The sequence below is a fragment of the Euprymna scolopes genome, chromosome 36 (genome assembly GCF_053919585.1).
Source record: "Euprymna scolopes isolate OS-2025 chromosome 36, ASM5391958v1, whole genome shotgun sequence".
In the NCBI taxonomy this organism is placed as follows: domain Eukaryota; kingdom Metazoa; phylum Mollusca; class Cephalopoda; order Sepiida; family Sepiolidae; genus Euprymna; species Euprymna scolopes.
Genome location: NC_136517.1, coordinates 18,233,119 through 18,261,038, shown reverse-complemented (window position 1 = coordinate 18,261,038; position 27,920 = coordinate 18,233,119). Strand labels below are relative to the sequence as shown.

At 36.1% G+C, this 27,920-nt stretch overlaps 2 protein-coding genes across 4 annotated transcripts in view; one reads left to right on the top strand and one right to left on the bottom strand.

Annotated features, from left to right (window-relative positions):
• The window catches only part of LOC145260373 (dynein axonemal assembly factor 10-like), a 29,666-nt gene extending 14,477 nt beyond the window's left edge, over positions 1–15,189 (bottom strand). Inside the window, exons 1-4 of the mRNA XM_080118318.1 lie at positions 14,807–15,189; positions 6,921–7,021; positions 6,673–6,803; positions 3,326–3,427 (exon numbers count right to left, since the gene is read on the bottom strand). Of these exons, the coding sequence (XP_079974444.1) occupies positions 3,326–3,427; positions 6,673–6,803; positions 6,921–7,021; positions 14,807–14,980 (508 nt within the window). The 5' untranslated portion in view covers positions 14,981–15,189. The remainder of the gene's footprint in view (positions 1–3,325; positions 3,428–6,672; positions 6,804–6,920; positions 7,022–14,806) is intronic.
• A 9,276-nt stretch (positions 15,190–24,465) lies between these two features.
• Positions 24,466–27,920, top strand: part of LOC145260369 (presenilin-1-like) — a 76,572-nt gene continuing 73,117 nt past the window's right edge. The window contains exon 1 of one of the 3 annotated variants that reach the window (XM_080118313.1): positions 24,466–25,043. The gene's annotated coding sequence lies outside the window, so the exon portion shown is untranslated. Of the gene's footprint in view, positions 25,173–26,774; positions 26,795–27,920 lie in introns of those variants that run through there. The other 2 variants (XM_080118314.1, XM_080118315.1) reach the window with 2 other exon arrangements.

The following is a 27,920-nucleotide window of genomic DNA, read 5'->3' as shown; positions in this document are numbered from 1 at the left end:
AAAAATAACTAAGTTCAGCCCCCCCCCCCATTTAGCCCCAAATGTCCCCAGGGATTGTCAAATCCTGGTGAAAATGAACAAATGGTGCAGTATTAGGCCATAACATATATAAATTTGAGTTCTGCACCATACAAAAAAAGAAATGACTAAGTCCATCATTTGCACCCCCCCATTTAGCCCCAAAAGTCCCCAAGGTCTTAACATATTTAAATTTGAATTCAGCACCATGCAAAACTGCTAAATAGACATACACAGAAAATTTTGGACAAATATGATAAAATAGTCACAAAAATGGAGTGTTTTTATTAGCCCTAAAAAAGCCTCTGGGGCACACCCAAGAGTTATCCTGACATATAGACAAACAAAATTATATAGAAATCAGTTAGTTACAACTTTTCAGAAAGTTTTATAAAAATTCAAGACATTGATTTTTTTTAATAAGCTCAAAAAGTGTCAATTTTAAACATTTTAACCCGAAAGGCACCCCGGGGAGGGAGGGGGGGTGGGAGTTTTCCCAGAAAATCCATTCTGTTACTTTTTTACTCATATCATGTTTAATGTTTGTGTAAAATTTCAAAAAAAATTCCAAGGACTAGTTATTGAGGAAAGTGCGGACAAATGAATGGATGAACGGACAAATTTACAGATCCACCCTCCTTTTGTCAGGGGACCAATAATAAGACATTAATAAAAATAATAAGACATTAATAAAAATAATAAGACATTAATAAAAATAATAAGACATTAATAAAAATAATAAGACTTTAAAAAATAAGACCTTTAAAAAAAAAAGACCTTTAAAAAAAAAAGACCTTTAAAAAAATAAGACCTTTAAAACAAATAAGACAAAAAAAATAAAACCTTTTTTAAAAAAAATAAGACCCTAAAAATATAAGACCTTTAAAACAAATAACATAAAAAAATAAAACCTTTAAAAAAAATGAAACCTTTAAAAAAAAGACCTTTAAAAAAACAAGACCTTAAAAATATAAAAATAAGACAAAAAAAATGAAACCTTTAAAAAAAAATAAGACCTTTAAAACAAATAAGACAAAAAATTAAACCTTTAAAAAAAGACCTTTAAAAAAATAAGACCATAAAAATATAAGACTTTTAAAAAAAATAAGACCTTAAAAATATAAGACCTTTAAAACAAATAAGACAAAAAAAAAACCTTTAAAAATATAAGACATTTAAAACAAATAAGACAAAAAACTTTTTTTTAAAAGACTTTAAAAAATAAGACCTTAAAAATATAAGACTTTTAAAACAAATCAGACAAAAAAATAAAACCTTAAAAATATAAAAACCTTTAAAATATAAGACCTTTAAAACAAATAAGACAAAAAAACTTTTAAAAAAAAAAACTAATAAATACAAATAAGACAAAAAAAAATAAAACCTTTTTAAAAAAAAGACCTTTAAAAAAATAAGACCCTAAAAATATAAGACCTTATAAACAAATAAGACAAAAAATAAAACCTTTTTTAAAAAAAAGACCTTAAAAAATAAGACCTTAAAAATATAAGACCTTTAAAAAAAATAAGACAAAGAAATAAAACCTTTTTTTAACCTTTAAAAAAATAAGACCTTAAAAATATAAGACAAAAAAATAAAGACCTTTAAAAAATAAGACCTTTAAAAAAATAAGACCTTAAAAATATAAGACAAAAAAATAAGACCTTAAAAATATAAGACAAAAAAATAAAACCTTAAAAATATAAAGACCTTTAAAATATAAGACATTTAAAACAAATAAGACAAAAAAACATTAAAAATATAAAACCTTAAAATATAAAAATAAGACAAAAAAATAAAACCTTTAAAAAAATAAGACCTTTAATGTCTTATAAGACCTTTAAAACAAATAAGACAAAAAAATAAAACCTTTTTTTAAAAAAAGACCTTTAAGAAAATAAGACCTTAAAAATATAAGACCATTAAAACAAATAAGACAAAAAAATAAAACCTTAAAAAAAAGACATTTAAAAAAATAAGACCTTAAAAATATAAGAACTTATAAACAAATAAGACAAAAAAAAATAAAAACTTAAAAAAAACCCTTAAAAATATAAAAATAAAACAAAAAATAAAACCTTTAAAAAAAGACCTTTAAAAAATAAGACCTTAAAAATATAAGACCTTTAAAACAAATAAGACAATAAAAATAAAACCATTTAAAATAAAGACCTTTAAAAAAATAAGACCTTTAAAAAAATAAGACCTTAAAAATATAAAAATAAGACAAAAAAATAAAACCTTTTAAAAAAAAAATAAGACCTTTAAAAAAAATAAGACAAATAAGTAAAACCTTTTAAAAAAAAAGACCTTAAAAATATAAGACCTTTAAAAAAATAAGACAAAAAAATAAAACCTTAAAAATATAAAGACCTTTAAAATATAAGACATTTAAAACAAATAAGACAAAAAAACATTAAAAATATAAAACCTTAAAAATATAAAAATAAAACAAAAAATAAAACCTTAAAAAAATAAGATCTTTAAAACAAATAAGACAAAAAAAAAATAAAACCTTTAAATAAAGACATTTAAAAAAAATAAGACCTTAAAAATATAAGACCTTTAAACAAATAAGACAAAAAAAATAAAACCTTTTTAAAAAAAAGACCTTTAAAAAATAAGACCTTAAAAATATAAAGATAAAACAAAAAAATAAGACCTTAAAGATATAAGACCTTTAAAACAAATAAGAAAAAAATAAAACCTTTACAAAAAATAAGACCTTAAAAATATAAGACCTTTGAAACAAATAAGACAAAAAAAAATTTTTTTTTAAAAAAACCTTTAAAAACATAAGACCATAAAAATACAAAAAATAAGATCTTAAAAATATAAACAAATAAGACAAAAAAGTAAAACCTTTTTTAAATAAAAAAAAACTTAAAAAATAAGACCTTAAAAACAAATAAGACAAAAAAAAATAAAACCTGTTTAAAAAAAAAGACCTTTAAAAAAATAAGACCTTAAAAATATTAGACCTTAAAAATATAAGACCTTATAAACAAATAAGACAAAAAAACTTTTAAAAAAATAAGACCTTAAAAATATAAGACCTTTAAACCAAATAAGACAAAAAATAAAAATAAAACCTTTTTTAAAAAAAAATAAGAAAACCATTTTTTATGTTGTGATGTCAAACATGAACGAAATAATCATGAAAATGAATAAAAATTCTCAAAGAAAAAAACAGGAACTGCCTGTGAATTTATATTCCCTTAACACTTCCTTCTTTTGGAGGAAGCCGGTTCAATCCACCTAGGATTAATGCAACAACAAAGAAAAAAACTGAAGAAAGCTGTCTCACCAAAAGCTACACTCCAGCAATCTCTTCGAGTGTCTTCATTTTTGCTCTCCATTACAGCAACGGGTTTGTCTTTCTGTCGCGGGTCCCAAACTTTTACGCTTCCTGAAATTTTAAAAACAGGAAAAAAAAAAACATTGAAAAGAAAATAAGCATAAATATTACAATATGCATCTGTTTACATTTACATTTTACTAAATTTTTTCCATGGCAATAACAGTGTTATAACAAAGTTCAGTAACAGCTAACAGCTGACAAAAATTTAGGTAAGTAAAAAGGAGAAGCTTAATTCATATATGCTGACCAATGGGAAACAGTGAGAAAGAGTGTGTTATATCAGCTTACAAAGAGAAAGATGTTGATAGTAAGAAAAAGAGAAACAATGAAAGAAAATTAGATTTTATGTGTCTGTGTTTTAAATGTAAATAATCACAAAACTTTTCTTGTCCCATAAAAGCCTGCAGAGTCCACAGGCTCTGGCATTGATAATACCCAAGAATCCAACATGATTATGGCCACCCACACATAGACTTAATAATGTTACATATAACCATTTACACCTGGCCTGACTTCAATACGTGTGTACATAAACAAATTTTCATATACAGGGTGTTCCAAAAGAAGTTGAGTCGTTATACCACCGTGGAGCAGATACTTATATTAGAGTGGTACTTTCAGTTGAATTCAAATTTCAAATCAGTTAGTTTCTTTTGGGAGATCCTATATATGTTGAATATTTGGCAGATGACCCAGGGAAAAGAGACATTTGATAGGTTGCACATATGCAAATTACCGCAGATTCAACCGACATAAGTCCAGCTCAAATAAACAGAAGTTTATAGAAGCTAGAAATAATTGTAAGAGAGTGATAGACACAGCTAAGTCAGATTACTCTGAAACCACCAGAAAGCGCATCGAAGCACAGAAATTAGGAACCCGGGATTTTTGGAAAATCTACAACAGCGTAGTTAATAATGGACAGTCAATTATTCCCCCACTAACAAACAATCATGAGGTTGCTTGCACGGCAACTGACAAGGCTAATCTGCTTGCCAGTCGGTTTGCCTCAAACTCCACACTGAACTCGGTACACCACTCACTCCCTGATTTTCCTCTGCGAACAGACGCCACACTTGACGACTTGAAAATCACCCCTTCTCAGGTACATGCTATTATAAAAAACCTAGACACCTCTAAAGCATGTGGACCAGATCTCATCCCGGCTGTGCTATTAAAAAAATGCTCTGCCGAGGTTGCTCCAGTTCTGTCCAAACTTTACAATAAATGCCTTAACGAATCTTGTTTTCCCGACTGCTGGAAAACCGCCTCTGTGGTACCAGTCTTCAAGAATTCTGGTGAAAGAACTGACCCACTAAATTATCGCCCCATTAGCCTCCTCCCGCTTTTCGCCAAAATATTTGAGTCCTTAGTTAATAAAGCCCTAGTCCAGCACCTAACAGCTGCTAAACTCTTGACTGACAAACAATATGGATTCAGGCAAGCCCGTTCAACAGCAGATATCTTAACTGTAGTTTCTGAACGTATATACCGTTCATTGGATAAAACAGGGGAGGGTAGAGCGGTGGCCCTTGATATATCTAAGGCTTTTGACAGGGTATGGCACGATGGTCTTCTAAGGAAAATTAGATCATATGGAATCACTGGAAGAATTCATAACGTAATTAAATCCTTCTTAAGTAATAGAAAAATCAAAGTTGTCCTCGACGGACGTACATCCAAACAATATGACATAAATGCGGGAGTGCCTCAGGGGTCTATCCTTGGACCTCTATTGTTCCTGATATTCATAAACGACCTCCCTGATAATATTGTTTCGGAGATGGGTATATTTGCCGATGACACCACTCTCTATAACAGATATGAGGGGAAAACAAATGAACACATATCCAAGAAAATGGCAGAAACACTAGAGGATGACCTCCAATCCGTAGTGGAATGGGGACAAAAATGGTTGGTCTCATTCAATGCTGCTAAGACTAAGCTTGTTTCCTTCAATAACTACAAGAAACCTTCTCTTCCACCAATAGCAATGGCCAAGAACACATTGCCTGAAAGTACTTCTTTTAAACTCCTCGGCCTAACGTTTACAGGGAATATGAACTGGAATAGATACATTGAGAGCATTGCCAAGGCTGCTGCAAGGAAGGTTGGCTCCCTCTACCGTGCTAGAAAACTACTTACGCCTGCCAGTATCCTATACCTCTATAAGGCAACCATTCGCCCATGTATGGAGTACTGTTGTCACATCTGGGCTGGTGCATCTGCTGCTTGTCTCTCGCTCCTGGACAGGGTTCAAAAAAGAGTCGCAAACCTGATAGGTCCTGAACTGTCATCTGGGCTTCAACCTCTGTCCCATCGACGAGATGTTGCATCCCTCTGCCTGTTCTACAAATACTTTAATGGTGAATGCTCTGACGAACTGCAAACACTTGTACCTCCCCGACGTAACTACCCCCGACAAACCCGACAAGCTACTAAGTCTCATCCCTTTACAGTGGAGATCCCTAGGTGCAAGAAAGCCTTTTACTCCAATAGTTTCTTCCCCAGAACTGCGGGTCTTTGGAACTCCCTTCCGGGATTCTGCTTTCCCAACTGCAATGATATGCAGAAGTTCAAGTGTAATGTTAACAAACATCTTTCTACTCTTCTCCCTTCATAATGACCCCGCTAATTAATTCCCTAATAGTAGCCCCCTGCTTCAAAGTGGCACTGTGCCTTGTTTGGGGTGAAAATTGAATAAAAAAAAAAAAAAAAAAAAAAAATTTGAGGAATGCGAGGCTTTCCACCATTGTCTATTGAAATGCATACGTTGTTTTATTAGCTGTGGGCGATCGTTCAATGTGTTTGGTGTACCGCATACAAGTCCTTTCCATTTCATAGTGTCATTTTTATAAGAGACATTGAAAACCTTTGTGTGGTTCTTTTTGTGAGTATCTGATTCTATAAGAAAAACTAAACTTGGAGCACTAGTTCTTCAGTCTTACTTTCCAACCTTAGTGCCACATCTTGCTGTGGGAGAGAAGTAAATCCATCAAACGAGTCAAGACAGTAAATAAAGATTTTTGAGTTTAACAAGAAGTAACCAAAGAAGATCAGACGAAACATAATATTCAAGACATTATGAAAATAATATTCAAAACATTATGAAAATAATATTCAAAACATTATGAAAATAATATTCAAAACATTATGAAAATAATATTCAAAACATTATGAAAATAATATTCAAAACATTATGAAAATAATATTCAAGATAAGAATAGTTGTCTGAACAATGCTAATTTCTGACCATTTCAATTTCTAATTAAGAAAAAAGAAAACCTCTTTACCATCTCTACTACCAGTAACAATTTCTGGTGCTCCTTCTCCAATTCCAAGACCGCCAACACCATCAATCGAATTGATAATTTCTTTATGTCCCTTCACAGAATAAACTGGAAAACTGGTGTCTTCAAGATCCCTAAATGCACAAAAAAAAATCTTTTTTTTGAATTGAAATTATAAAACTTTGTTGTTTTTATTTGAGTAATCGACATGAAAACCGAATTCATTTTCTGCGTTAAAAATTTTTTTTTACCATATTTGTAAAGTTCCTTCAAAATTTCCCGTCGCCAAATGTCGCTGTTGCAATGATGAAGCAGCAAATGTTCCACATCGAAATTCTTTGGGTTTTACACTCTGAAAATGAATACGCAAAACATAATATAAACAAGTCGGATCAAGAAACGTGATTCTATAGGTGGAGTGGGGTGGGGGGATCCATATTGACCTGAATTGCGTTTTTAATTGCGATTGACAAAACAAATAGAAAATGACACAACTATCTGTTTTCATCCACCTTCATTGCAAATTGAAAACTTACTTTATAGTCAGTGTACATGGAATCCATGATTTTGAATGTAGTTTCTTTGTTTTTGTTCTTTTAGGGTAATTGCTCAAGACAAAGCTTGGAACTACTTGATGTAAGGAGCTAACAAGAATGAAAGATGGTTATTGCAAAGACAAGAGATGCCTGTTGACCTTAGTCTTGAAAAGGAGGAAACTAGTGAACAGGAAGACAGTTCCACAATCCTTGGAAAGCAGCTACTGGAATAGGAAGCTGTATTACAATGACGTATCAAAACAGTGAATTGATGGACACATGAGTCAAACAAGCTGGAACAAAGGAAACAGGAAATAGATCATACAATTCTGAAGAACACATACCATACAATTCTGAAGAACACATACCATACAATTCTGAAGAACACATACCATACAATTCTGAAGAACACATACCATACAATTCTGAAGAACACATACCATACAATTCTGAAGAACACATACCACACAATTCTGAAGAATACATACCATACAGGGTTTTACATTGCGAGTGAAGTTGTATTTGTGAGTGATTTTTCAAAATGGCGACTAGAAATAATGAAACGCTTATCTTTTGCCGATTGCGTTTCTTTCACTGACAATCTTCCAAAGCTCACTATTGGGTGAAAAAATATCTTTTCAATGTTTTTTATATAAACGAACAATGTTGAATTATTTAAACAATAAAAATTTAATGGAACAATATACTTTTTTTTTTTAATGAAAGTTGTTTACAAAAATATCTTTTCAATGTTTTTTATATATAAACGAACAATGTTGAATTATTTAAACAATAAAAATTTAATGGAACAATATACTTTTTTTTTTTAATGAAAGTTGTTTACAAAAATATCTGAAGAAATTAGAATGTTTATACCTACAAGTATCAACATAAAATTTGTTGTATATTTAGAATTACACTTATTAAAAAAAATACAGAAAAATATTTATGATGTACATACTCGTCACAGAATGAAGATGTCATATTCCAAAAATCATGTGGGTTTGACTAGTAACTTTTCTATTTGGCTAGTAAACGAAAATATTTAGTTGTCAAAGGTTAACTAAAGATAAATTTGTCCATATAGTCCTGTCATAATAATATTCATAAAAAAAAACTAAGGTTAGCAACATCACGTCTGTGAAAAGAGGTTGGAGAGAAGAATAAAGAGTCAGATCAATCAAATTTCCCACATGTTTCTCCACCTTATCAATAACCTGCCAATCGGAGAGAAATTTACCAGGCCAAATATGACAATGATTCTCTATGATACTCTATAGGGTGAAATGATAAAATTATCGCCTGAGAAAAGATGACATGATTCCATTTCCATTTGATGAAATCCGTTTTTCTTTTTTTTGTTGCAGACCATCTACTAGTTGACCGGTTCTGTACAAATTCCAAGAGTGATAAGAACTTTTTATCATGCCTGAAAGTGACACAATGTTCAATGAGCGAGATTGGAGATGCCCTGTTGTATAATTCATGCTCTCTACTGATCCAAGTTATGACAACAGGACCATTGCCAGCACTGTCGAGATGCATCACTGGATTGCCACAAATAACAACGACGTGCCTAGGGTGATGAAAACAAAGTTTCTGGTCACGGTTATGGTCTTTGGTGTGGTTTCAAGTGAGGGCCACATCATGCCACCTTACATCTTCGACTTGAAAGTCAATACCAAAGTGTACTTGGATATATTGAAGAGTGTGGTGATCCCCTGGTGCAATCAGGTGGCCGCTGGCAAACCTTGGACGTGGCAGCAGAATTCAACGCTGGCCCACATGTCCAAAGAGACTAAGGCTTGTCTTCAGAAGGAGTGCTACGACCCTTTATCCACTGCCCTCTCCCCTGACGAACGTGCTGGACTACTTTGTTCAGTCATATGGCACGAATATCATCAACATGACCTCCCAAGCCAGCTTGATCGCCGCCATCCACCGAACTCCCGCAGGCACTTGTGGAAAAGGTATGCTCCCAGTTCTGGACCCATATTGAGGCGGTGATTGAGGCTGAAGGCGGTTACATTGAGTAGATGTCAGCTTATCCTACATAATCAACTTACCTGAATTGAATCTTTTCAATAAAAGTTTTAAAATAAAGCTGTAGTGTTATTTACTTTAGGGCAACAATTTTATCGTTCCACTTTTTATATGCTCTAATAGATTTCTGTAGATAGATAATGGCTTCAGATATTAGAAAGCGTTTAGAGTGATAAAGAGAACTAATTTTACGAAAAGCAGAAAGAGCAATGGATCTAATATATGATCTCCAAGAAAGATTTGATGAGAAAGAAAGATCCAGAAGTTTTAGAGTCGATTTGCTTTGCGTTTGATGTAGAAATTGTGGATTTTAGTTAATGTAACTTTTAAAAAATGTGTAAGTTACTGTAGCAAAATGTAGTAGGCAAAAAATCACAAATAAAGATAGGAAACAGTCAGTTTCGCCCTGCACCGCCCACCTCTAGAAGAGAGGAATTTCTTGGCTGTAATGACCGTAGAGAAAGAAGAAGAAGGAGACAGAAAAAAAAAAAAAAGGCAGAAGAAAACTTGCAGATTCGCAGTTCGCCACAAAGAACAATCCAATCGCCAGAACCACCTACGCACAATCTGCAGAACACTGCCTGACTGCTTCCCAGCATCCTGCCTTTATAGCAGCTGGGAATTATATATTTGCATAATCGTGCTAGATCACACATGATTCTGCGAGAATTGCATGGGGTCAACGCCAATAAAAACCCATGGACGCCATCTTGGAACTCTCTTCTGCTTGGCCAGCAACACAACAACAGACATATCCGAGGTAAGCTCTTTATTTCGCCCCATTTCGGTTATTGCCCACTCCGCTACAGTTACAAAGAGGTGAGAAATACACAAGAACACAAGAAATGGTCACACTTTTATTAATATGGAAATTGTTTACAATTTTTAGACTGGTTTCCTTATCTTAGGTATTAGTGCACACTGACACCCTCCGCAAAATAATCTTCTTGCTTCCACTCAATTAGATTCTACTTTTTAAAGCGATTATGGGTGAACAGCCTGAAAAATTTAGCAAAAAGAAAAAAAAGAAAACTACTATTTGGAAGTTAAAGTAGGGGATCAGTTTCACATATAAATTTAACGTAAAATGATCCCTATTTTTATTTATTTTTTTTTTTTATTACAATTTCACCCCAAACAAGGCATATTGCCACTTTGATGTAGGGGGCTACTATTAGGGACCCAAGTTGCAGGGATACTATGTAGGGAGTTTAGCAACAAGATGTCTGTTCACATTACACTTGAACTTCTGCATGTCAGTACAGTTGGGGAAGCAGGAAACCGGAAGAGAATTCCAAAGTCTAGCAGTTTTGGGGAAGAAGCTATTAGAGTAGAAGGCTTCCTACATCTAGGGATCTCTACTGTGTAGGGGTGAGACTTCGCTGCTTGTTGGGTTTGTCGGGGGGGGGGGTATTTTCGTCGAGGGGGTACAAGGGCTTGTAGTTCGTCAGAGCATCCACCATTAAAATACTTGTAAAACAGGCAGAGGGATGCAACATTTTATCGATGGGACAGAGACTGAAGCTTAGATGACAGTTTGGGAATTATCAGGTAGGCGACTCTCTTTTGGACCCTGTCCAGGAGCGAGAGACTAGTAGCAGATGCACCAGTCCAAATGTGATAGCAGTACTCCATACATGGGCGAATGGTGGTTTTGTATCCTGTATCAGAAAACACACTATGTGATATACAAATATCCGTATGTGATGTTGCCAAGCTAATCAAAAACCTTGATTCCAATAAAGCAACCGGCCCTGACGGTATTCCAATTATAGTACTCAAAAAACTTCAACCAGAACTAGCACCCATACTTACAAAACTGTTTAAACGTTGTCTTAAGGAGAATTGCTTCCCATCACCCTGGAAAATCTCATCAGTATGCCCTGTATTTAAGAATTCAGGTGATCGTTCATCCCACTCTCAGTACAAGCCAATAAGTCTCCTGTGCGTTATGAGTAAGTTGCTGGAATCTGTGTTAAATAGAGAAGTAATCAACCATCTCAGCAAAAATAACCTTCTTAGTGACACACAATATGGTTTCCGTTCTGCTAGATCTACAGCAGATGTGCTTACAGTTATATCACATAGGATTAGCGAATCTCTCGACAGAGGCAACCTTTCTAGGGCAATTGCTCTTGACATATCAAAGGCCTTTGATACGGTATGGCATAAAGGTTTACTTCACAAGATCTCCAGCTATGGTATAGCTGGAAATGTCTTCTCAATTATTAAATCATTTCTCTCTGATAGGTTCATAAGAGTAGTAGTTGATGGGCAAAAATCAGAAGCTCACAGCATAAATGCTGGAGTCCCTCAGGGGTCCATCCTGGGCCCAACTCTTTTCCTGATCTTCCAAATCACATTTTTACATCATTCGTAGACATTTTTGCTGACGACACTACCATCTATGGTAGCACATCTAAGACAGTAAATGACCAAGTTCTCTCCGATTCTCTCTCCTCTGATCTTGATCACGTTGTACAATGGGGAAAGGAGTGGCTGGTTACTTTTAATGCATCTAAAACCAAGCTTCTATCTTTACATCATCAACGTTCTGATCCCCATCTGGCATCAATTAAAATGAATGGCTCTCGTCTTGGGGAGGCCGTAAGTTTTGACAGGCTTCTGGGCTTGACCTTTACTCCTGATCTTAAATGGAATACGTACATCAAATCTGTTGCCAAGGCCACTGGAAAAATGGTGGGATCCTTCTATCGATCCAGTAGATATCTCACTGCTGATGCAATTCTCTATCTATATAAGAGCCAGATACATCCAAGGATGGAATACTGTTGCCACATATGGGCAGGAGCTGCTAGAAAAGACTTGTCCTGCCTTGATAGGGTTCAAAATAGACTTCGTGGCCTAGTGGGAGATGTCCTTTTCTCTTCGCTGCAACCTCTATCTCACAGAAGAGATGTTGCGAGTTTGTCTCTGCTTTATCGTTATTTTCATGGAAAGTGTTCGACTGAGCTTCAATCTATGGTCCCCCCTCACCAAACTTTCACAAGAAACACTAGACTAGCTGAAAACATTATCAATAATTTTCCACACTCTTTATCTGTACCTAAACCTAAACATAGATTCCATGATCAAAGCTTCTTTCTTAGAACAGCACACCTGTGGAATTGTCTTCGGTTTTCCTGCTTTCCAGCTGTCTATAATATGGTTGTCTTCAAGTCCAACGTGAACAAGTTTCTGATGAGCCATTCCACTTAAGTTAACAAATTTACCGAACTTCCATTACTATCGATTATTATATTGTCCTTTTGACTACTCTACACTCTTTAACCCTTATCCTTGAGTGGCCTATCGGCCTATGTAAAAAAAAAAAAAAAAAAAAAAAGGTACAGGATACATTCAGGCGTAAATAACTTTCTAGCACAGTAGAGAGAGCCTTCTTTGTTCGCAGCAGCCTTGGCAATGATCTCAATGTATTTGTTCCAACTCATGTTTCCTGTGAATGTTAAGCCAAGGAACTTGAACGAAGTACTTTCAGGTAATGTGTCTTTAGCCATAGCTATTGGTGGTTAGTAAGGTTTCATGTAATTATTAAAGAAAATGAGCTTTGTCTTGGCAGCATTGAACATTACCATCCATTTTTGACCCCATTCCACTACAGACTGAAGGTCTTCCTCTAGGGTTTCGGCCATTACCTTAGATATGTGCTCATTAGTTTTACCCACATGCCTGCTCTAGAGCGTGGTGTCGTCAGCAAATATACTCATCTCAGAGACAATTTCTGGATCATCCTGGCATTTTAGGGCAGAAATTTTGTTTTCTTTGCTTGCCCATTTTTTTCTTTAGGCGATTACGTGTGGTTTTACATCCATGTCATTTGGACTTATGGATAAAGGTAAAAAAAAATTAGTTAATTGCCCTAAAAAGCTAGAATGACCTGGTAAACGAGGTAGGGTCATTTTATGTTAACTTTATATGCAAAAACTGCTGGTACTCTAAATTAGATTCTAAAATGATTGCTTTCTGTTTTTCTTCTTTCGAGGTTTTCGTAATTGCTTAAAAATGTAAAATCTCTTTTTTTCTTCTTTTTTTGCAGGGATGATTAAGCGGAGGATGTCAATCAACAAATTTACCTTATCTTGTTGTTATCACAACGTTTTGGCCACTTTTCTTGCGGCTTCTTCAGGTACCTTGTGTTTCAGTTGAAACCAGTCAGAAAATTATAAGAATCGCTTGTGCTTGTTAAGATACTATCGACAGATCGATTTTTTTTATTTTTAATTGTCGTACCGAAAATAGTAATATATCCAAAAATTACAAAAAAAAAATCATCACGTAGAAAGTTAGTTAAAAGTAATTTTTACGGAAAATTTTTTAGAACAGCACGCCAGTGGAACTCTGTTCCATCTGCCTGTTTCCCACCTGACTACAACTTGGATGTCTTCAAATCCAACGTAAACAAATTCCTGATGAACCGCCCCCTTAAGTAGACACTTTATGAAATCTCAACACTAACGTACAACGCAATAACCCTTATCCATGAGTGGCTTCCGGGCCTTGATAAGTGGTGACCCCTTTGTAAAAAAAAAAAAAAAAAAATTGGGTAAAATTGCATTTTTCTTAGACATTATAAAGTAGGCAGTAGGAGGCCAAATTCAGGGGACATAACTCCGAAAAGAATGTTTTAGATTACTTGTGTCATGGCTGCAATATTTTTGTCTATAGCGCCGATAGACTTTTTCTTTTTTTATTAAACACACAATAGCAGTTGTTTTACTCAATGAATTTTCGTAATTTTTTGATATATTACTATTTTCGACATGGTTGGTACATAATATTGGTTTTGCTTAAAACGATATATTAAACAAAAATCGATTTGTCAACTACAGCTTAGCGAGCACCGACGGCGAATCACCCTCCTCTCCTACCAGAATACAGACAAATAATTTATAAAGATTGCAGCCATAGAAGAACGCGAGAAAAAATCTGTTTAGGAAGTAGTTTTATGTTGTTGTTTTCATGATATATTAAAATGAGGAATCATTTCCATTAAAAATCCAGTTGGTATTAAGCATCTGAAACGGAGAAAGGCAGTTTTCACTGTTTAGTTGTAGGATAAACACGACACCAGGTAAAATTCGGTGGCCATTTTGTTTCGTCTCGGCTTATTCACATAATGTTGATACTTTTCAAGGTGGCTTTTCTCAATTTTAGGTAAATTTTTACGAGGTACCCCAGCTTATTATAAACACCCCATGTTAAGACCGGCTTTCGGAATAAACACCCCAAACCTCGAAAGCCATTATGGGGAGGTTGGAGGGTGTTTATTCCGAAAGTCGTCCTTAACATGGGGTGGTTAGGGGTGTTTATACTACGCTGGGTGGGGCAGGTCGTAAAAAATACCTAATTTTAGACGCATAATACTAACTGCATTTTTAATAGACATGATTCTTCAATGAAGTGAAGTAATATAACGTAAAAGCTAATTTTTAATGCCCACAGACATTTTTTTTCTCTTGCGTATTTCCACCGCCACGATCTTTATAAATGGCCCAAGTATTTATGTAAATTTATAAGTGAAAATTGAATTGTCTCACTTCATGAATTAACTTGACATCGCCGTGTGAAATCTCGTAAATCTGCAGCGTACCAGTGCCGCGTGGTTGGTTGCCGAGGACAACAAACTTGGCCGAGCAAGGGATCCATTTCGTATCAAAAAGTGTGAAATTCAATGGTTTATGTGCATGCGCGATGATTTGCGGTTTATCCATTTTCTGCGAACGTCTTCTTTTCTCCAACGATTCTGCTTCACCGTAAACAACTGAACGAAGGAGTATTTGTTTTCTTCCCGAATCTTCTGTTCAGAAAAAACAAAAACAAACTTGTTCAAACATGACACAAAAAATCGATGAACGCTAACAACGTTACAAACTGGTCGGACGAAAATCGTCTCCAAACATAAGAGAGTTCCATAACAAACAAATCTTAAATACATAAATAAATAAATAAACACACACACACACACACACACACACACACACACACACACACACACACACACACACACACACACACACACTCTCTCTCTCTCTCTCTCTCTCTCTCTCTCTATATATATATATATATATATATATATATATATATAGATATATATATTAATTATTATATTATAAAAAAATAATTATATATATATATATATATATATATATATATATATATATATATATATATATATATATATATATATATAGATATATATATAGTTGTTTATTTATTTATGTATTTAAGATTTGTTTGTTATGGAACTCTCTTATTTATCTCATATATATATATATATATATATATATATATATATATATATATATATATATATATATAAAAGGCAAAGCCATATATTTTTATACATATATTTATTTTTCAATGTAATAAGGAAAAGTTATAATTGGAGTGTGTGTGCGTGGGGGGGTTATATGCTCTTTATACCAAGGTATTTTGAAGCCTAATGATTCTCATCAGTAGGGGGACTAAGGAGCTAGGTTGCAAACATTTCAATGCAGCAATGGGAATAATTGGAGCAAATTTATGGTAACTGGGAACTTGAGAGAAATTTGGAACTATAAGGAATGGGGGACATGGGAAATAGGAGGATAATATAATTTGCGGGGATGGTTATGATAGGAAAAGAAGACACAAAGGGAGAGGGATGTATGATGGGGCAAAGGACATAAATGGTATTTGATTAGAGTAACATAAGATGGTGGGTGGGGGTTGGAGGCAATTATTCAATATGCACAACCCTCAAACGAACATGAGGGAGTAGTAGTGGGAATCTTCATTGACACAAATTTATGAACACTAATTAGGGTTTCTCATCATAAGTGACTCCCTAAGGCCCCCCCCCCGCATCAGTTGGTGAGAGTGAGCGATATAACCTATAAAACCTCCCTCTTCCTATTGTTGGTTATCCTGGCAAGTTCGTAGCTCTACATCAAACAATGTGAGCATGCAAATGATTCCCAGTCATAAGTGACACCCCTACGCTCCCATCCCTGTTGTAAGCGGTGTAACTGTCAATACCTCCTATATATATATATACACCAGATTTGGTAACTCTACAAGTGTACATCAAATGGTTTAAGTGTGTGCAGGGTTTCCACTTATAAGTGACACCTCCTGAGGCCCCCCACCCCCATTGGTGAGGATGAGTGATGTAACCCATCAAAATCTCCCCCTCCCCATGGTGGGTTATCCTGCCAATTTTGGTAACTCTACATGAAACAGGGGGAGCATGCATAGGGTTCCTCCTTATAAGTGACCCCCTCCCCCTCCGGGACTTCATCCTCGTTTCTGGGGATTACTTTATCATACCCATTTCAGATCCTTGGTACCTCTTCTCAGATTGTATGTGGTCAGTTTAGTAAAATAGTAAACCATATAGGAGCATATTCATGTTCAGACATACAGACGCTGAACTTTATTATATAGCTATATATGTATGTATATATAGTAAATATAAAGAACGAAGATTTGCAATAGGGATAAAATAAAATAAGTTAAATTAATGTAAAAAATTAATTGGATAAGAAATAATTATAACGGTATACACATGATGAATACAACAGTGTGGTTAGTACACAGGTCTTGTAAACGCAGTTCCTTATCCTGTCTGTGAAGCCACGGTCAGACCACCCTCTACACTACAGATGCATTCTGAATTCATTCGGTGTCATTAGAGAGCCATCCCTAGACAGATGAATCGACTACTTCTAGCCTAGCACCACAGATCATGATATTCGACTCCACGTATGACTGGCCCAATGCAGAGTGAACATCACCTTTGTTATAGACACCCTAATCTTCAGCCCAAAGTGCAGGAGTCACCAAAGCGAAACTTTTTATGCTGCATATCAGCCTCTGTAGTTCGAAACTTTATTATGACACCCTTATTGCAATCCTGAAACGCATGAGCAAGTAGAGCTGCAAAACATATAGAGAACAGAGTAGGGGCAGGAGTACCACCTTGTTTTGTATATATATATATACATATCCCGGGTACGTGGGCGTTTATTAATGTGTATGTAAGTATATGTGGATGAAACCTGTGCCCACATTTACGGCATGTCACGCTATATACCTGTATGTATATGCGTGCGCACATATCGGTGCTTGCAGGAGTGTGGGTATGTATCTTTGCAGATGTATATAACGAGAGCATATCTGTGTGCATATATGTATGCATGTATGCATGTATATCTGTATACATGCATGCGTGTGGGGACGTGCATCTGTAGGTATGTATATGTATGCGGTGGAGTATGCCGGCGCTCCCGTGTGCACCCACATCTAACCAAAAAAAAACCCACAAATGAAAATCATATATATATATATACATACTAGCATTTCAGCCCAGAGTTGCCCGGGTGTTTGGAGGTGTATGTTGAGCAAAAAAAAAAAAAAATGGTCAATTTTTTTTAACTTTGACCCCTATTATGACTCCTTAACATTTATTGTTTTGGGCTCAAATTAAGTTATTAAGTTAGATCCATGTCCAAGGAACCTATATCTAAAATTTCAAGTGTTTGGATCCAAAATTGTCGGAGGAGTTTGGTAGAGTTCTCAAAAGTTAAATCGTTGAACTTTGACCCCTTAACAGCCAAATTTCTGGCCAAAAACCAATCACAAAGATTGCCCCAAATCTCAGTACCCTGTATATCAAATTTCGAGTCTGTAGACTTAAAATTGACAGAGTTATTGCGGACGGAAATGTACACAGAGACACACACAGACACATACACAGACACACACACACACAGGTTCATTTTATAGATATATACTAGCATTTCAGCCCGGTGTTGCCCGGGTGTTTGGAGGTGTATGTTGAGCAAAAAAAAAGAAAGAAAAGCGGTCAATTTTTTTTAACTTTGACCCCTATTATGACCTGTTAATATTTATTGTTTGGGGATCAAATCAAATTAAGTTAGATCCATGTCCAAGAAACCTATATCTAAAATTTCAAGTGTTTAGACCTAAAATTGTCGGAGAAGTTTGGTAGAGTTCTCAAAGGTCAAATCGTTGAACTTTGACCCCTTAACAGCCAAATTTCTGATGGAAAACTGATCGCATAGATTTTCCCAAATCTCAGTAACCTGTATATCAAATTTAGAGTCTGTAGACTAAAAATTGACAGAGTTATTGCATAGGGAAATGTACACACACACACACACACACACACACACACACACACACACACACACACACACACACACAGGCACACAGACACGTTCACTTATATAAGGTTATGTGCATATGTATATATTAAAAGTGTGAATATGTAAAGTAATGCCTTTCTGTATAATAGTCTTCCTTAACTACCATAGAGAAAAGACAGACAGACATTTTCACTTTTATAGTTATATAGATTCATAGATAGATAGATTGGATGCAATATATGTTCGAACATGTGTTTTTCCTCACATACACACACCCACATGTACGCACGCACATACACACAGACAGATACATATATTCATGTTCACGTATATACACTCACATTCATGGGCACACACACACATGCTAATGTACACACATGTACGCACACATACGCGGACATGTACGCACACATGGGAAACGTCACTTCCCCTGAAAGGAAATCCAGACATGCGCAGTCAGAACACTGACCCCGGTATAAAAGTCAACAACACCATTCAACATCCTCTTTCTTTCCTTTTGCTTTGATTCGTCAACCAGACAAGTTCGCGTCCACAGCTTGAAGAGTTTTCCACGTGGACGAGTACTACCATGTACGTGCGGCTTTACTGAGGTCAAACCCCCTCTCTCTTTCTCTTTCTACAAGCTGAACTGCCATTTCTCGTTCCTCTACTTCATTCCTTTTTTTCCACGCGCGTAGTCGTCAACGACTGAATGAACAGGTGTTCCACCTAAACCCTTTATTTTCGACAGAAAATAAACGACATGTTTATTTTATTCAGCAATTGAGTTTTGTTTCCTTCTTTCCATTCATTTCATTATTTTCTTTTGTAGCAAGTTAGGATTATTATATCCTGGTCTGCAACAAATGCTGGTGACCCCGTTATTTTAAAATGAGATGAATGAGTTTGAACGAAACACGCGGTGTAAACTAAACTCTTCCACACAAATCCACGGCATGCACGAAAAATAAAAAAAAAAAAATGGAACTTCAACAGACGGACTCCTACAACGAAACCATGGCATTAAACATTCGGCAACCTGACCAAAACCGAGACAAAGAATTAGCCAGATTAAAGTCTGCGATTGAAAAACCTTCAAAGCAGCCAGCCGACGTACTTCAAACCCATCAACATTATCCCAGAAACTACAACGACACGCGACGAAGTTACAGGCGAAGAAGTTTAAGCAGGAACTGGTCCACGTCACGAGATAGACAAGATGTTTGCTTCTACCACAGGAGATTCGGCGTCGATGCGAGAAAATGCACTACACCTTACGCGTTCAAAAAAACAGTGCAGGGAAACGAACCTTCCAGTCAGTAATGATGATGACTGTAGCTGGAGCACAAAAATAGGTCGTCTGTTTTATATCCATGACAAAATCCATGGATATAACTTTTTAATAGACACCGGAATGGAAATCAGCGTCATAGCGACACCGCATGGCCACCCAACAGGGACCCAATTTTTCAGCCTACAAGCTGTCAACAGTACAAAAATACCCACTTTTGGCGAGAAAACTTTAAACTTGGAATGTGAAGGAATTTTTTTCTGGAATTTCACCATAGCCAGCCTGACCACTCCAATTTTGGGGGCAGACTAAAAAGTCTGCCCCCAAAATTGAAGTGGTCAGCCTGTCTGTCGACATGACTCATCACACATTGACAGACAACGAAACAAAGATTTCGGTGAGAGGAACAACCTCAAAATTTTTAACCACCGGAATAAGCGCTGCCCTACCCGAAGATTTACACGTCCGCTGGTTACTCCAAAAATTTCCTTAACTTTCCCAGCCGTTTAAAAACATGGACTCCATCAAGCATAGCACTAAGCACTATATTAAGACCACAAGACCGCCCATCTATTCAACCCTCAGATGCTTGAAACCGGATAAATACAAATTGGCAAAATCTGAGTTTCACAACCTACTCCACATGGGGATAATACGGCCCTCGAAAAGTGCTTGGTCATCACCACTCCACATGGTGCAGAAAGCTGACAACACCACATGGCGCTCGTGCGGAGATTAGACGCTTAAACGTGAAAACAGTTTCGAATAGATATCCTATTCCCCAAATCCATGACTTCACCAATGGACTCCAAGGCGCCACAATTTTCTCCAAACTGGACCTCATAAAGGCATATTTTCAAATTCCAGTCACAGAAGAAGACATTCATAAAACTGCACTGACCACACCATTTGGCCTTTATGAGTTCCTAAGGATGCCTTTCAGGCTTAGAAACGCCTATCAAACTTTCCAATGTTTGATTGACAAAGTTTTCAGAGGTCTGCCGTTCATATTCGCATATGTGGATAACATTTTAATCGCCAGCAGAACCCTCGAAGAACACCGGCTACACCTAGAACAAACTTTTGAAAGACTGTCACATTTCGGTCTTAAACTAAAGACATGATAAATGTGTTTTTGGCCACCAGGAAGTTCAATTTCTCGGTCATTTAATCGACAAGGATGGAATCTCCCCTTTGCCTGAAAAAGTAAGTACCATTTCAAATTTCCCTCTATCAACATCTGTCAGACAAGTACGCCGTTTTGTAGACATAATTAACTATTACCAACGCTTTTTGACTAACTGTTCCGCGTTACTCGCACCTTTAATGGACGTATTAAAAAAACGAACCAACAGTTAGTTTTGGAAGGACCTGCACTACAGGCCTTCGAACAATCTAAAACTACTTCGGCAAACTTCACCAAAATTACATATATCCAAGATAGCAATACACCGGAACTTACACTTACGCCGGATGCATCGGAAATAGCAGTAGGAGCTGTCATTCACCAAATTTCTGACAACAAAATGACTCCTATTTCATTCTTCTCTGCCAAGTTAAACAAAGCGCAGACTAAATATAGTACTTTCTCGAGAGAGTTACTTGTAATTTACCTTGCAATTAAGCACTTTAAACATCTCCTCGAAGGTAGAAAATTTTCCATTTATACGGATCATAAACCCCTAACATTTGCTCTATACACACATGTCGACAAATATGGTCCATGAGAAATTCGACATTTTCACTATATAGCTCAATATTCTACCGATATACGGTACATAAAAGGACATGAAAACGTTGTAGCTGACGCTTTATCTCGCGCAACAATTGCTTCTTTAAATTCCACTCCACTAAGTATGGAATTAATAGCACAAGAGCAATTAGCCGATACCACGCTCCCAGCTATAATGGACAAAACTTCACTGAAGCTGAAAGAAATGCCGATACTGTTCGGAGCAACAACTTTCTATTGTGATATTTCATAAAAACACCTTTGCCCTTATATTTCACCCAGACTCAGACGACAAGTTTTCCAGCACTTCCACAATTTGTCCCACCTAGGAAAACGTGCCACCGTGAAATTAATAGGGGAACGTTTTGTTTAGCCAAAACTGAATACGGACATGAGTAGCTGGACCAAAACTTGCATTCCTTGCCAAAAAAAAATAAAGTTCACAGGCACACAAAATCTCCTTACGGAACTTTCAGTGTACCGGATGCTAAGTTTACTCATGTTCATATCGATTTGGTTGGACCCTTGCCCAATTCAAAAGGACATACCCACATCCTTACTATAGTTGATAGATTCAGCAGATGGCCGACAGCAATACCAGTGAAAGACATATCAGCCGCAACAATAGCCAGAGCAATTTTACAAGATTGGCCATGGTTCTCCCCAGAATGTGCTGCTGCTATCGCGCACAGAAATCACTTTTTCCATAGCTACCAACGTAATAGATGCACTGAGACTAAAGCTGCTTTCAGGACTGCCAGCAACCACTGTAAAAGAGTAATAAAAAATGCAAGAGAGCTATATGCCCAGTCTGTTAAATCCAAGGTAGCTGATCAGCGGCTTGGTTCCCACCAGTTTTGGCAAATAACAAATAGGATCCTGAACAGAAGTGTGCGTTCTATCCCAACCATTATCAATGGACCAGAGGTCATCTCGTCAGCGTCAGACAAGGCCAAACTATTTGCAAAGAACTTTGCAGCTAATTCTACCCTATGCGACGAAGGCCATCAACTCCCCATATTTCCTCCTATAACACAGAACAAGCTAGGTAACATACAAATATCCGTGGATGAGGTCGCCAAGCTAATAAAAAACCTAGATTCCAGTAAAGCAACTGGCCCTGATGGCATCCCAATTATAGTGTTAAAAAAGCTTCAACCAGAACTTGCTCCCATACTTACGAAACTATTTAAGCGCTGCCTTAAGGAGAAGTGCTTTCCGACCCCCTGGAAGACCTCATCAGTTTGCCCTGTATTTAAGAATTCAGGTGATAAGTCATCTCCCTCTCAGTACAGACCAATAAGTTTTCTCTGTGTTATGAGTAAGTTGCTGGAATCAATATTAAATAGAGAAATAGTCAACCACCTCAGCAGGAATAACCTTCTTAGTGACACACAATATGGTTTCCGCTCTGCAAGATCTACCGCAGATGTGCTGACGGTTATATCCTACAGGATTAGCGAATCTCTTGACAAAGGCTTCCTTTCTAGGGCAATTGCTCTTGACATATCAAAGGCCTTCGACAAAGTATGGCATAAGGGTCTACTTCACAAGATTTCCAGCTACGGTATAACTGAAAATGTTTTCTCAATCATTAAATCTTTTCTCTCCGATAGGCTGATAAGAGTAGTGGTAGATGGACAAAAATCGGAGGCCTGCAATATAAATGCTGGAGTCCCTCAGGGGTCAATCCTGGGCCCAACTCTCTTCCTGATCTACATCAATGACCTCTCTAAACACATACTTAAATCATTCGTTGACATCTATGCTTATGACACGACCATCTACGGCAACACATCAAAGGCTGTAAATGACGAAGTTCTCTCGGATTCTCTCTCCTCTGATCTCGAGCGCGTGGTTCAGTGGGGGAAGATGTGGCTAGTTACCTTTAATGCATCCAAAACCAAACTCCTATCCTTACATCATCAACGCTCTGATCCCCAGCTGGCATCAATTGTGATGGATGGCTCTCGTCTGGGTGAGGCCCCGTGTTTTGACAAGCTTCTGGGTTTGACCTTTACTCCTGATCTGAAATGGAACACGTACATCAAGTCTGTTGCCAAGGTCGCTGGAAAGATGGTGGGATCCTTCTACCGCTCCAGAAGATATCTCACTACTGATGCAATTCTCTATCTATATAAAAGCCAAGTACGGCCAAGGATGGAATACTGTTGCCATATCTGGGCAGGAGCTGCCAAAAACAGCCTATCAGGCCTTGACAGAGTACGAAATAGACTTCGTGGTTTAGTGGGGGATGCCCTTTTCTCTACCCTGCAACCCCTCTCCCACAGAAGAGACGTTGCGAGCCTATCCTTGTTTTATCGTTATTTTCATGGCAGGTGCTCGTCTGAACTCCAATCCCTGGTCCCCCCTCGCCAATCTTTCACGAAAAACACCCGTCTAGCTGAATCCACTGTGAAAAATTTCCCCCACTCTATATCTGTGCCTAAATCAAAACACGGATTTCATGAACAAAGCTTCTTTCTTAGAACTGCACGCCTGTGGAACTCTTGTAAGGTTGAATCAATTTGACCAAGTACATTAATATGTTGACAGAGCATTTTCTACCCTACTTTGGTCAAAATTTGGATGATAATCCCATCTTCATGCAGGATAATGCTCCCATTCACACAGTTTGCAATGTCAAGAGGTTCCTGGAAGAGCATATATTCTGTGTTTGGATTGGCCTGCACAATCTCCAAACCTCAATCCTATCAAAAACGTATGGCATTGCATCAAGCAACAGCTACGCAATGATAAAATTTCAAATTTGGGAGAACTTTGCCCGTGTCTACCTTGTTAGTTGTTGGGTCGATTGTCTCTGGACGATCAGCCCCGCAATATATCTATATGCGTAACTGGCTATCCATTCTAAATTCTAAAATAGTTCCCCCCCCCCAGCCTTTTTAGGGTGTTCACATATAATCGCCTAAAAAAGTAGAATCTTATTTAACTAAGATTACTCATTCACAAAATTGCCAATTTTTTTTTTTTTTGCAGAACTACTAGTATATTTAAGTATGTTTTTTTTTTTTTTTTTTTTTTGTCAGTCCAGAATTAGGGTTAATGCTACGGTTATTGAAGGGCCCTGTTTTTTGTTTTGTTTTGTTTTTTTTACATAAAAATTATATGAGATTAGTGAGTCTGCTTACAAATATGAGTCACATTATGATAAGTAATGTCAATGGGACAAAGAAGAATGTCTGCTGGATTAAACGCAAGTTTCTGGTTTCACTGACGACACAACAACAGCAATACTGTCTGGCCTTACTCATAGTCATGCTCACGGACAAAGGTTGATTTTAATATATATTACTATATGCGCACAACACTCTGGGTTAATCGGTAAAGTCAGATTCGACTTCAAGACATGCTGAAGGCTTTCTCCGAGACAGTGTTGCAAAAATGGAAGCCATTTAAGCGATTTAGTTTATTTTATTTTACTTTTTACTTTTTGTATAGTGAGGAAAATCCTTTTTAAAGAAGGGACAAATTTCCATGATTCACCGCTTCTACCGGAAATGACGTCATGCAGTTGAAAAAAAAAAATCGAAGCCATGAAAACAATCTATCGCTGTCAAAGCAAAATTTGTTTATTATAGGTAAGTAAAACTGTCATTCCAATCAAGCCTTATTCTGAAATTTTATTCACGAATTACTTTTCTTCCGAAATATTAAACATTTAGTTTACATCGAACTCCCTTTCCCGGATGTAAGCGTCTACCTTTTATGTAAGTTCATAAAAAAGTCTTTTAGTTTTAAGAATTAAGGAACACCCTTTTTGGGGGTTAGACTCGCTCTTTGACAACTTCCTTATTTAATTAATCATGGCGATTTTTCGTAATAAATTTCTTTGATTTTTAGCGATTTATATTCTTTTTACTCGATCTTCACGTCGTAGTATTAATTAGTTTTTAACGAATTTTCATGCAACAGCCATTATGCCAATCGATCGAATATAAATTATAATGGGAGTTTCTTTCTTTTAGGAATCGGATTCTTTCATTTCGAAATTAATTTTCGTAGAATTTTTCAGTCCGATAACGAAACCCATTTTAAATTTGTAATCGATCAATCTGACCGTCATAAATTATTTTAATGAAAAAATAGTTGGCAGATTAAACAATTTATTTATTTTTTGCTTAACTATTAATTTGTGCCTATTAACATTAAAAAAAAAAAAAAAAAAAGCGTATGCAGAATACGGACCGTGCTGAAATAATAACGTTATTATTTAGAAATCCATTCTTAAGGGAGTTTTTTTTTTTATTTGTTTGTTCTTTTAACTATTCTGCATTTTTGCCTAATAATTTAATAAACAAAAGACAGCGTAAAAATTGAAGGTATTTTGTTACGACCTGCCCTATCGTAGTATAAACACCCCCCAACAACCACCCCATGTTAAGCACGGCTTTCGGAATACCCCCCTCCAACCTCATGTTAAGAACGGCTTTCGAGGTTGAGGGTGTTTATTCCGAAAACCGTTCTTAACGTGGGGAGGCTGGTTGGGGTGTTTATAATACGTTGGGGCATGTCGTAAAAATTTACCAAATTAAATTGTACTTGTAGGTCCTATCTAAAAATAGCATATTCTGCATAATTACCAAAAACTTCGGTACTAGTGCAGTGCAGTGGCAGTGCAGTCAGTGCACTCACTTATTGATCCGTGCTGAAACGTTAACATTTAGAAAGCCATTCTTAACATGGGGAGAGGAGGGTGTTTTGTACCTATTCTGTACTTTTAACCTTACAATGTAATAAAAGCAGATATAAGAAAACTTTAATTAAACTTGATAATACTATTTAAAAAATATCAATAAGTGCACTAGCACCAAAACTTTTAATACAAAGTGTTTAAAGTTCACACACACACATAGATTTTGAGTAACGTATCAATTTTTATGTTACTAACTAAGTAAAGATATCTATTTTCTCAGTATCGGGAGGTTAATGTTGATAATACACCAACGCACAACACCGCCCCCTTCACCATCCAAATGTAAACAGAATTTTTGTGAAATTATTAAACGGATCTATCTTCAGCTCGGTTAATATCGGCACGTTACTTAGGGAAAAACGGTTAATTAAACTGCAGAAGCACCTGTTAAAAACTATATAAATTCTATAATTAACCCCCCCCCCTAAAAAAAAAAAAGTAATGGAAAACAACACAATAACAAACGGCTTAAGCCTCGCCTCGACGCCTCACAAAATGGCCGCCATTAAAAACTACTAAAGATAGCATTGAATTATGAAGATGTTGATATCTTCAAAACTACTTGCCGGCCCTAATTTTGAATGTGATTTTCGTTCATAACATACCCGAAAACCTTTAAAGATGGACATTTTAAAGGTAAGTTGTGCGTTGGTGTATTATCGACACTGATCGTATATCGGTATATTTACGCATAAGACTTGTATACTAATATTTTTTCGGTTATCTTCAAGTTCAGCGTCTTCATGTTCTCGAAAGCTTTCTTGGCAGGACCTTGAAGACCGTAACCCCTTAAGTTTTTTTTTTTTTTTTCATATTGAATTTATTTTGGTATTTATTTTACAACCTGCCCCAGTGTAGTATAAACACCCCTAACCACCCCATGTTAAGAACGGTTTTGAAGGGGAAAAGAAGTTTAAGTGAAATTAAATCTCTCTGCCCCAAACAAAATAATAAAAAAAAAAGGAATAAAACAAAATGACACTGCCTTCTCGTATAAAATGCACCACATTTATTTTTTAACAAAAAAATAACATGAACAAGCAAAGGAAAGGTCCGATCGGTAAAAGTTCTTGAGAAATCATTATGATTAGAATGTTAGATGAAAGTCCTTCGTTGAATTAATAAGATTAGAAGATGAAAGCCTTGTGTGAAAATAATGTCCTTATTTCAAGGTTTGTGTTTTAACTGGCGAAGTTCGCCTTATTCAAAAGTCCCATGAGGAAAGTAGTCCGGTGTTATTAATTCTTATAGAAAATGTACGGAATGGGTGCGTGTGTGTATAAGTGTGATTTTTGAGTGCCCGCATGGTGTGTGTAATTATGGTTTCGACAGATTGGAAAAACGACGAGATGAAAACGAGAGGGATGTTCTCGTGTCACGTCGGAGCGAGAAGAAAGGAGGGAAGAAAGAATGTTTGATGCGTTTAAATACTTTTTGGACGGCTCCAAAACAAGATTGCTACTGCTGATATTTTGGTTTTTGGAAAAGCGTTAAAAAGACAATCTTCTAAATTTTCTCATTGATCGCTTTTGTCACGTGATACTGTCTTCAACTACGTCCGCCAGAAATGTGTTCATTTTAATTTTGTTGTTGTGAGAAAAGCATGTGGGCGTATTTGAAATTGTCGTTACTGGAAAAACTTATTTTTGTGCAAAATGCACTGGGAAATTGAAATGAATAAACGTTCGTCTATTTGTGCACGAGCGTCTGTGTGTGTGTGTGTGTGTGTGTGAGTGACAGCACAAATACTCCCCCCAGATTG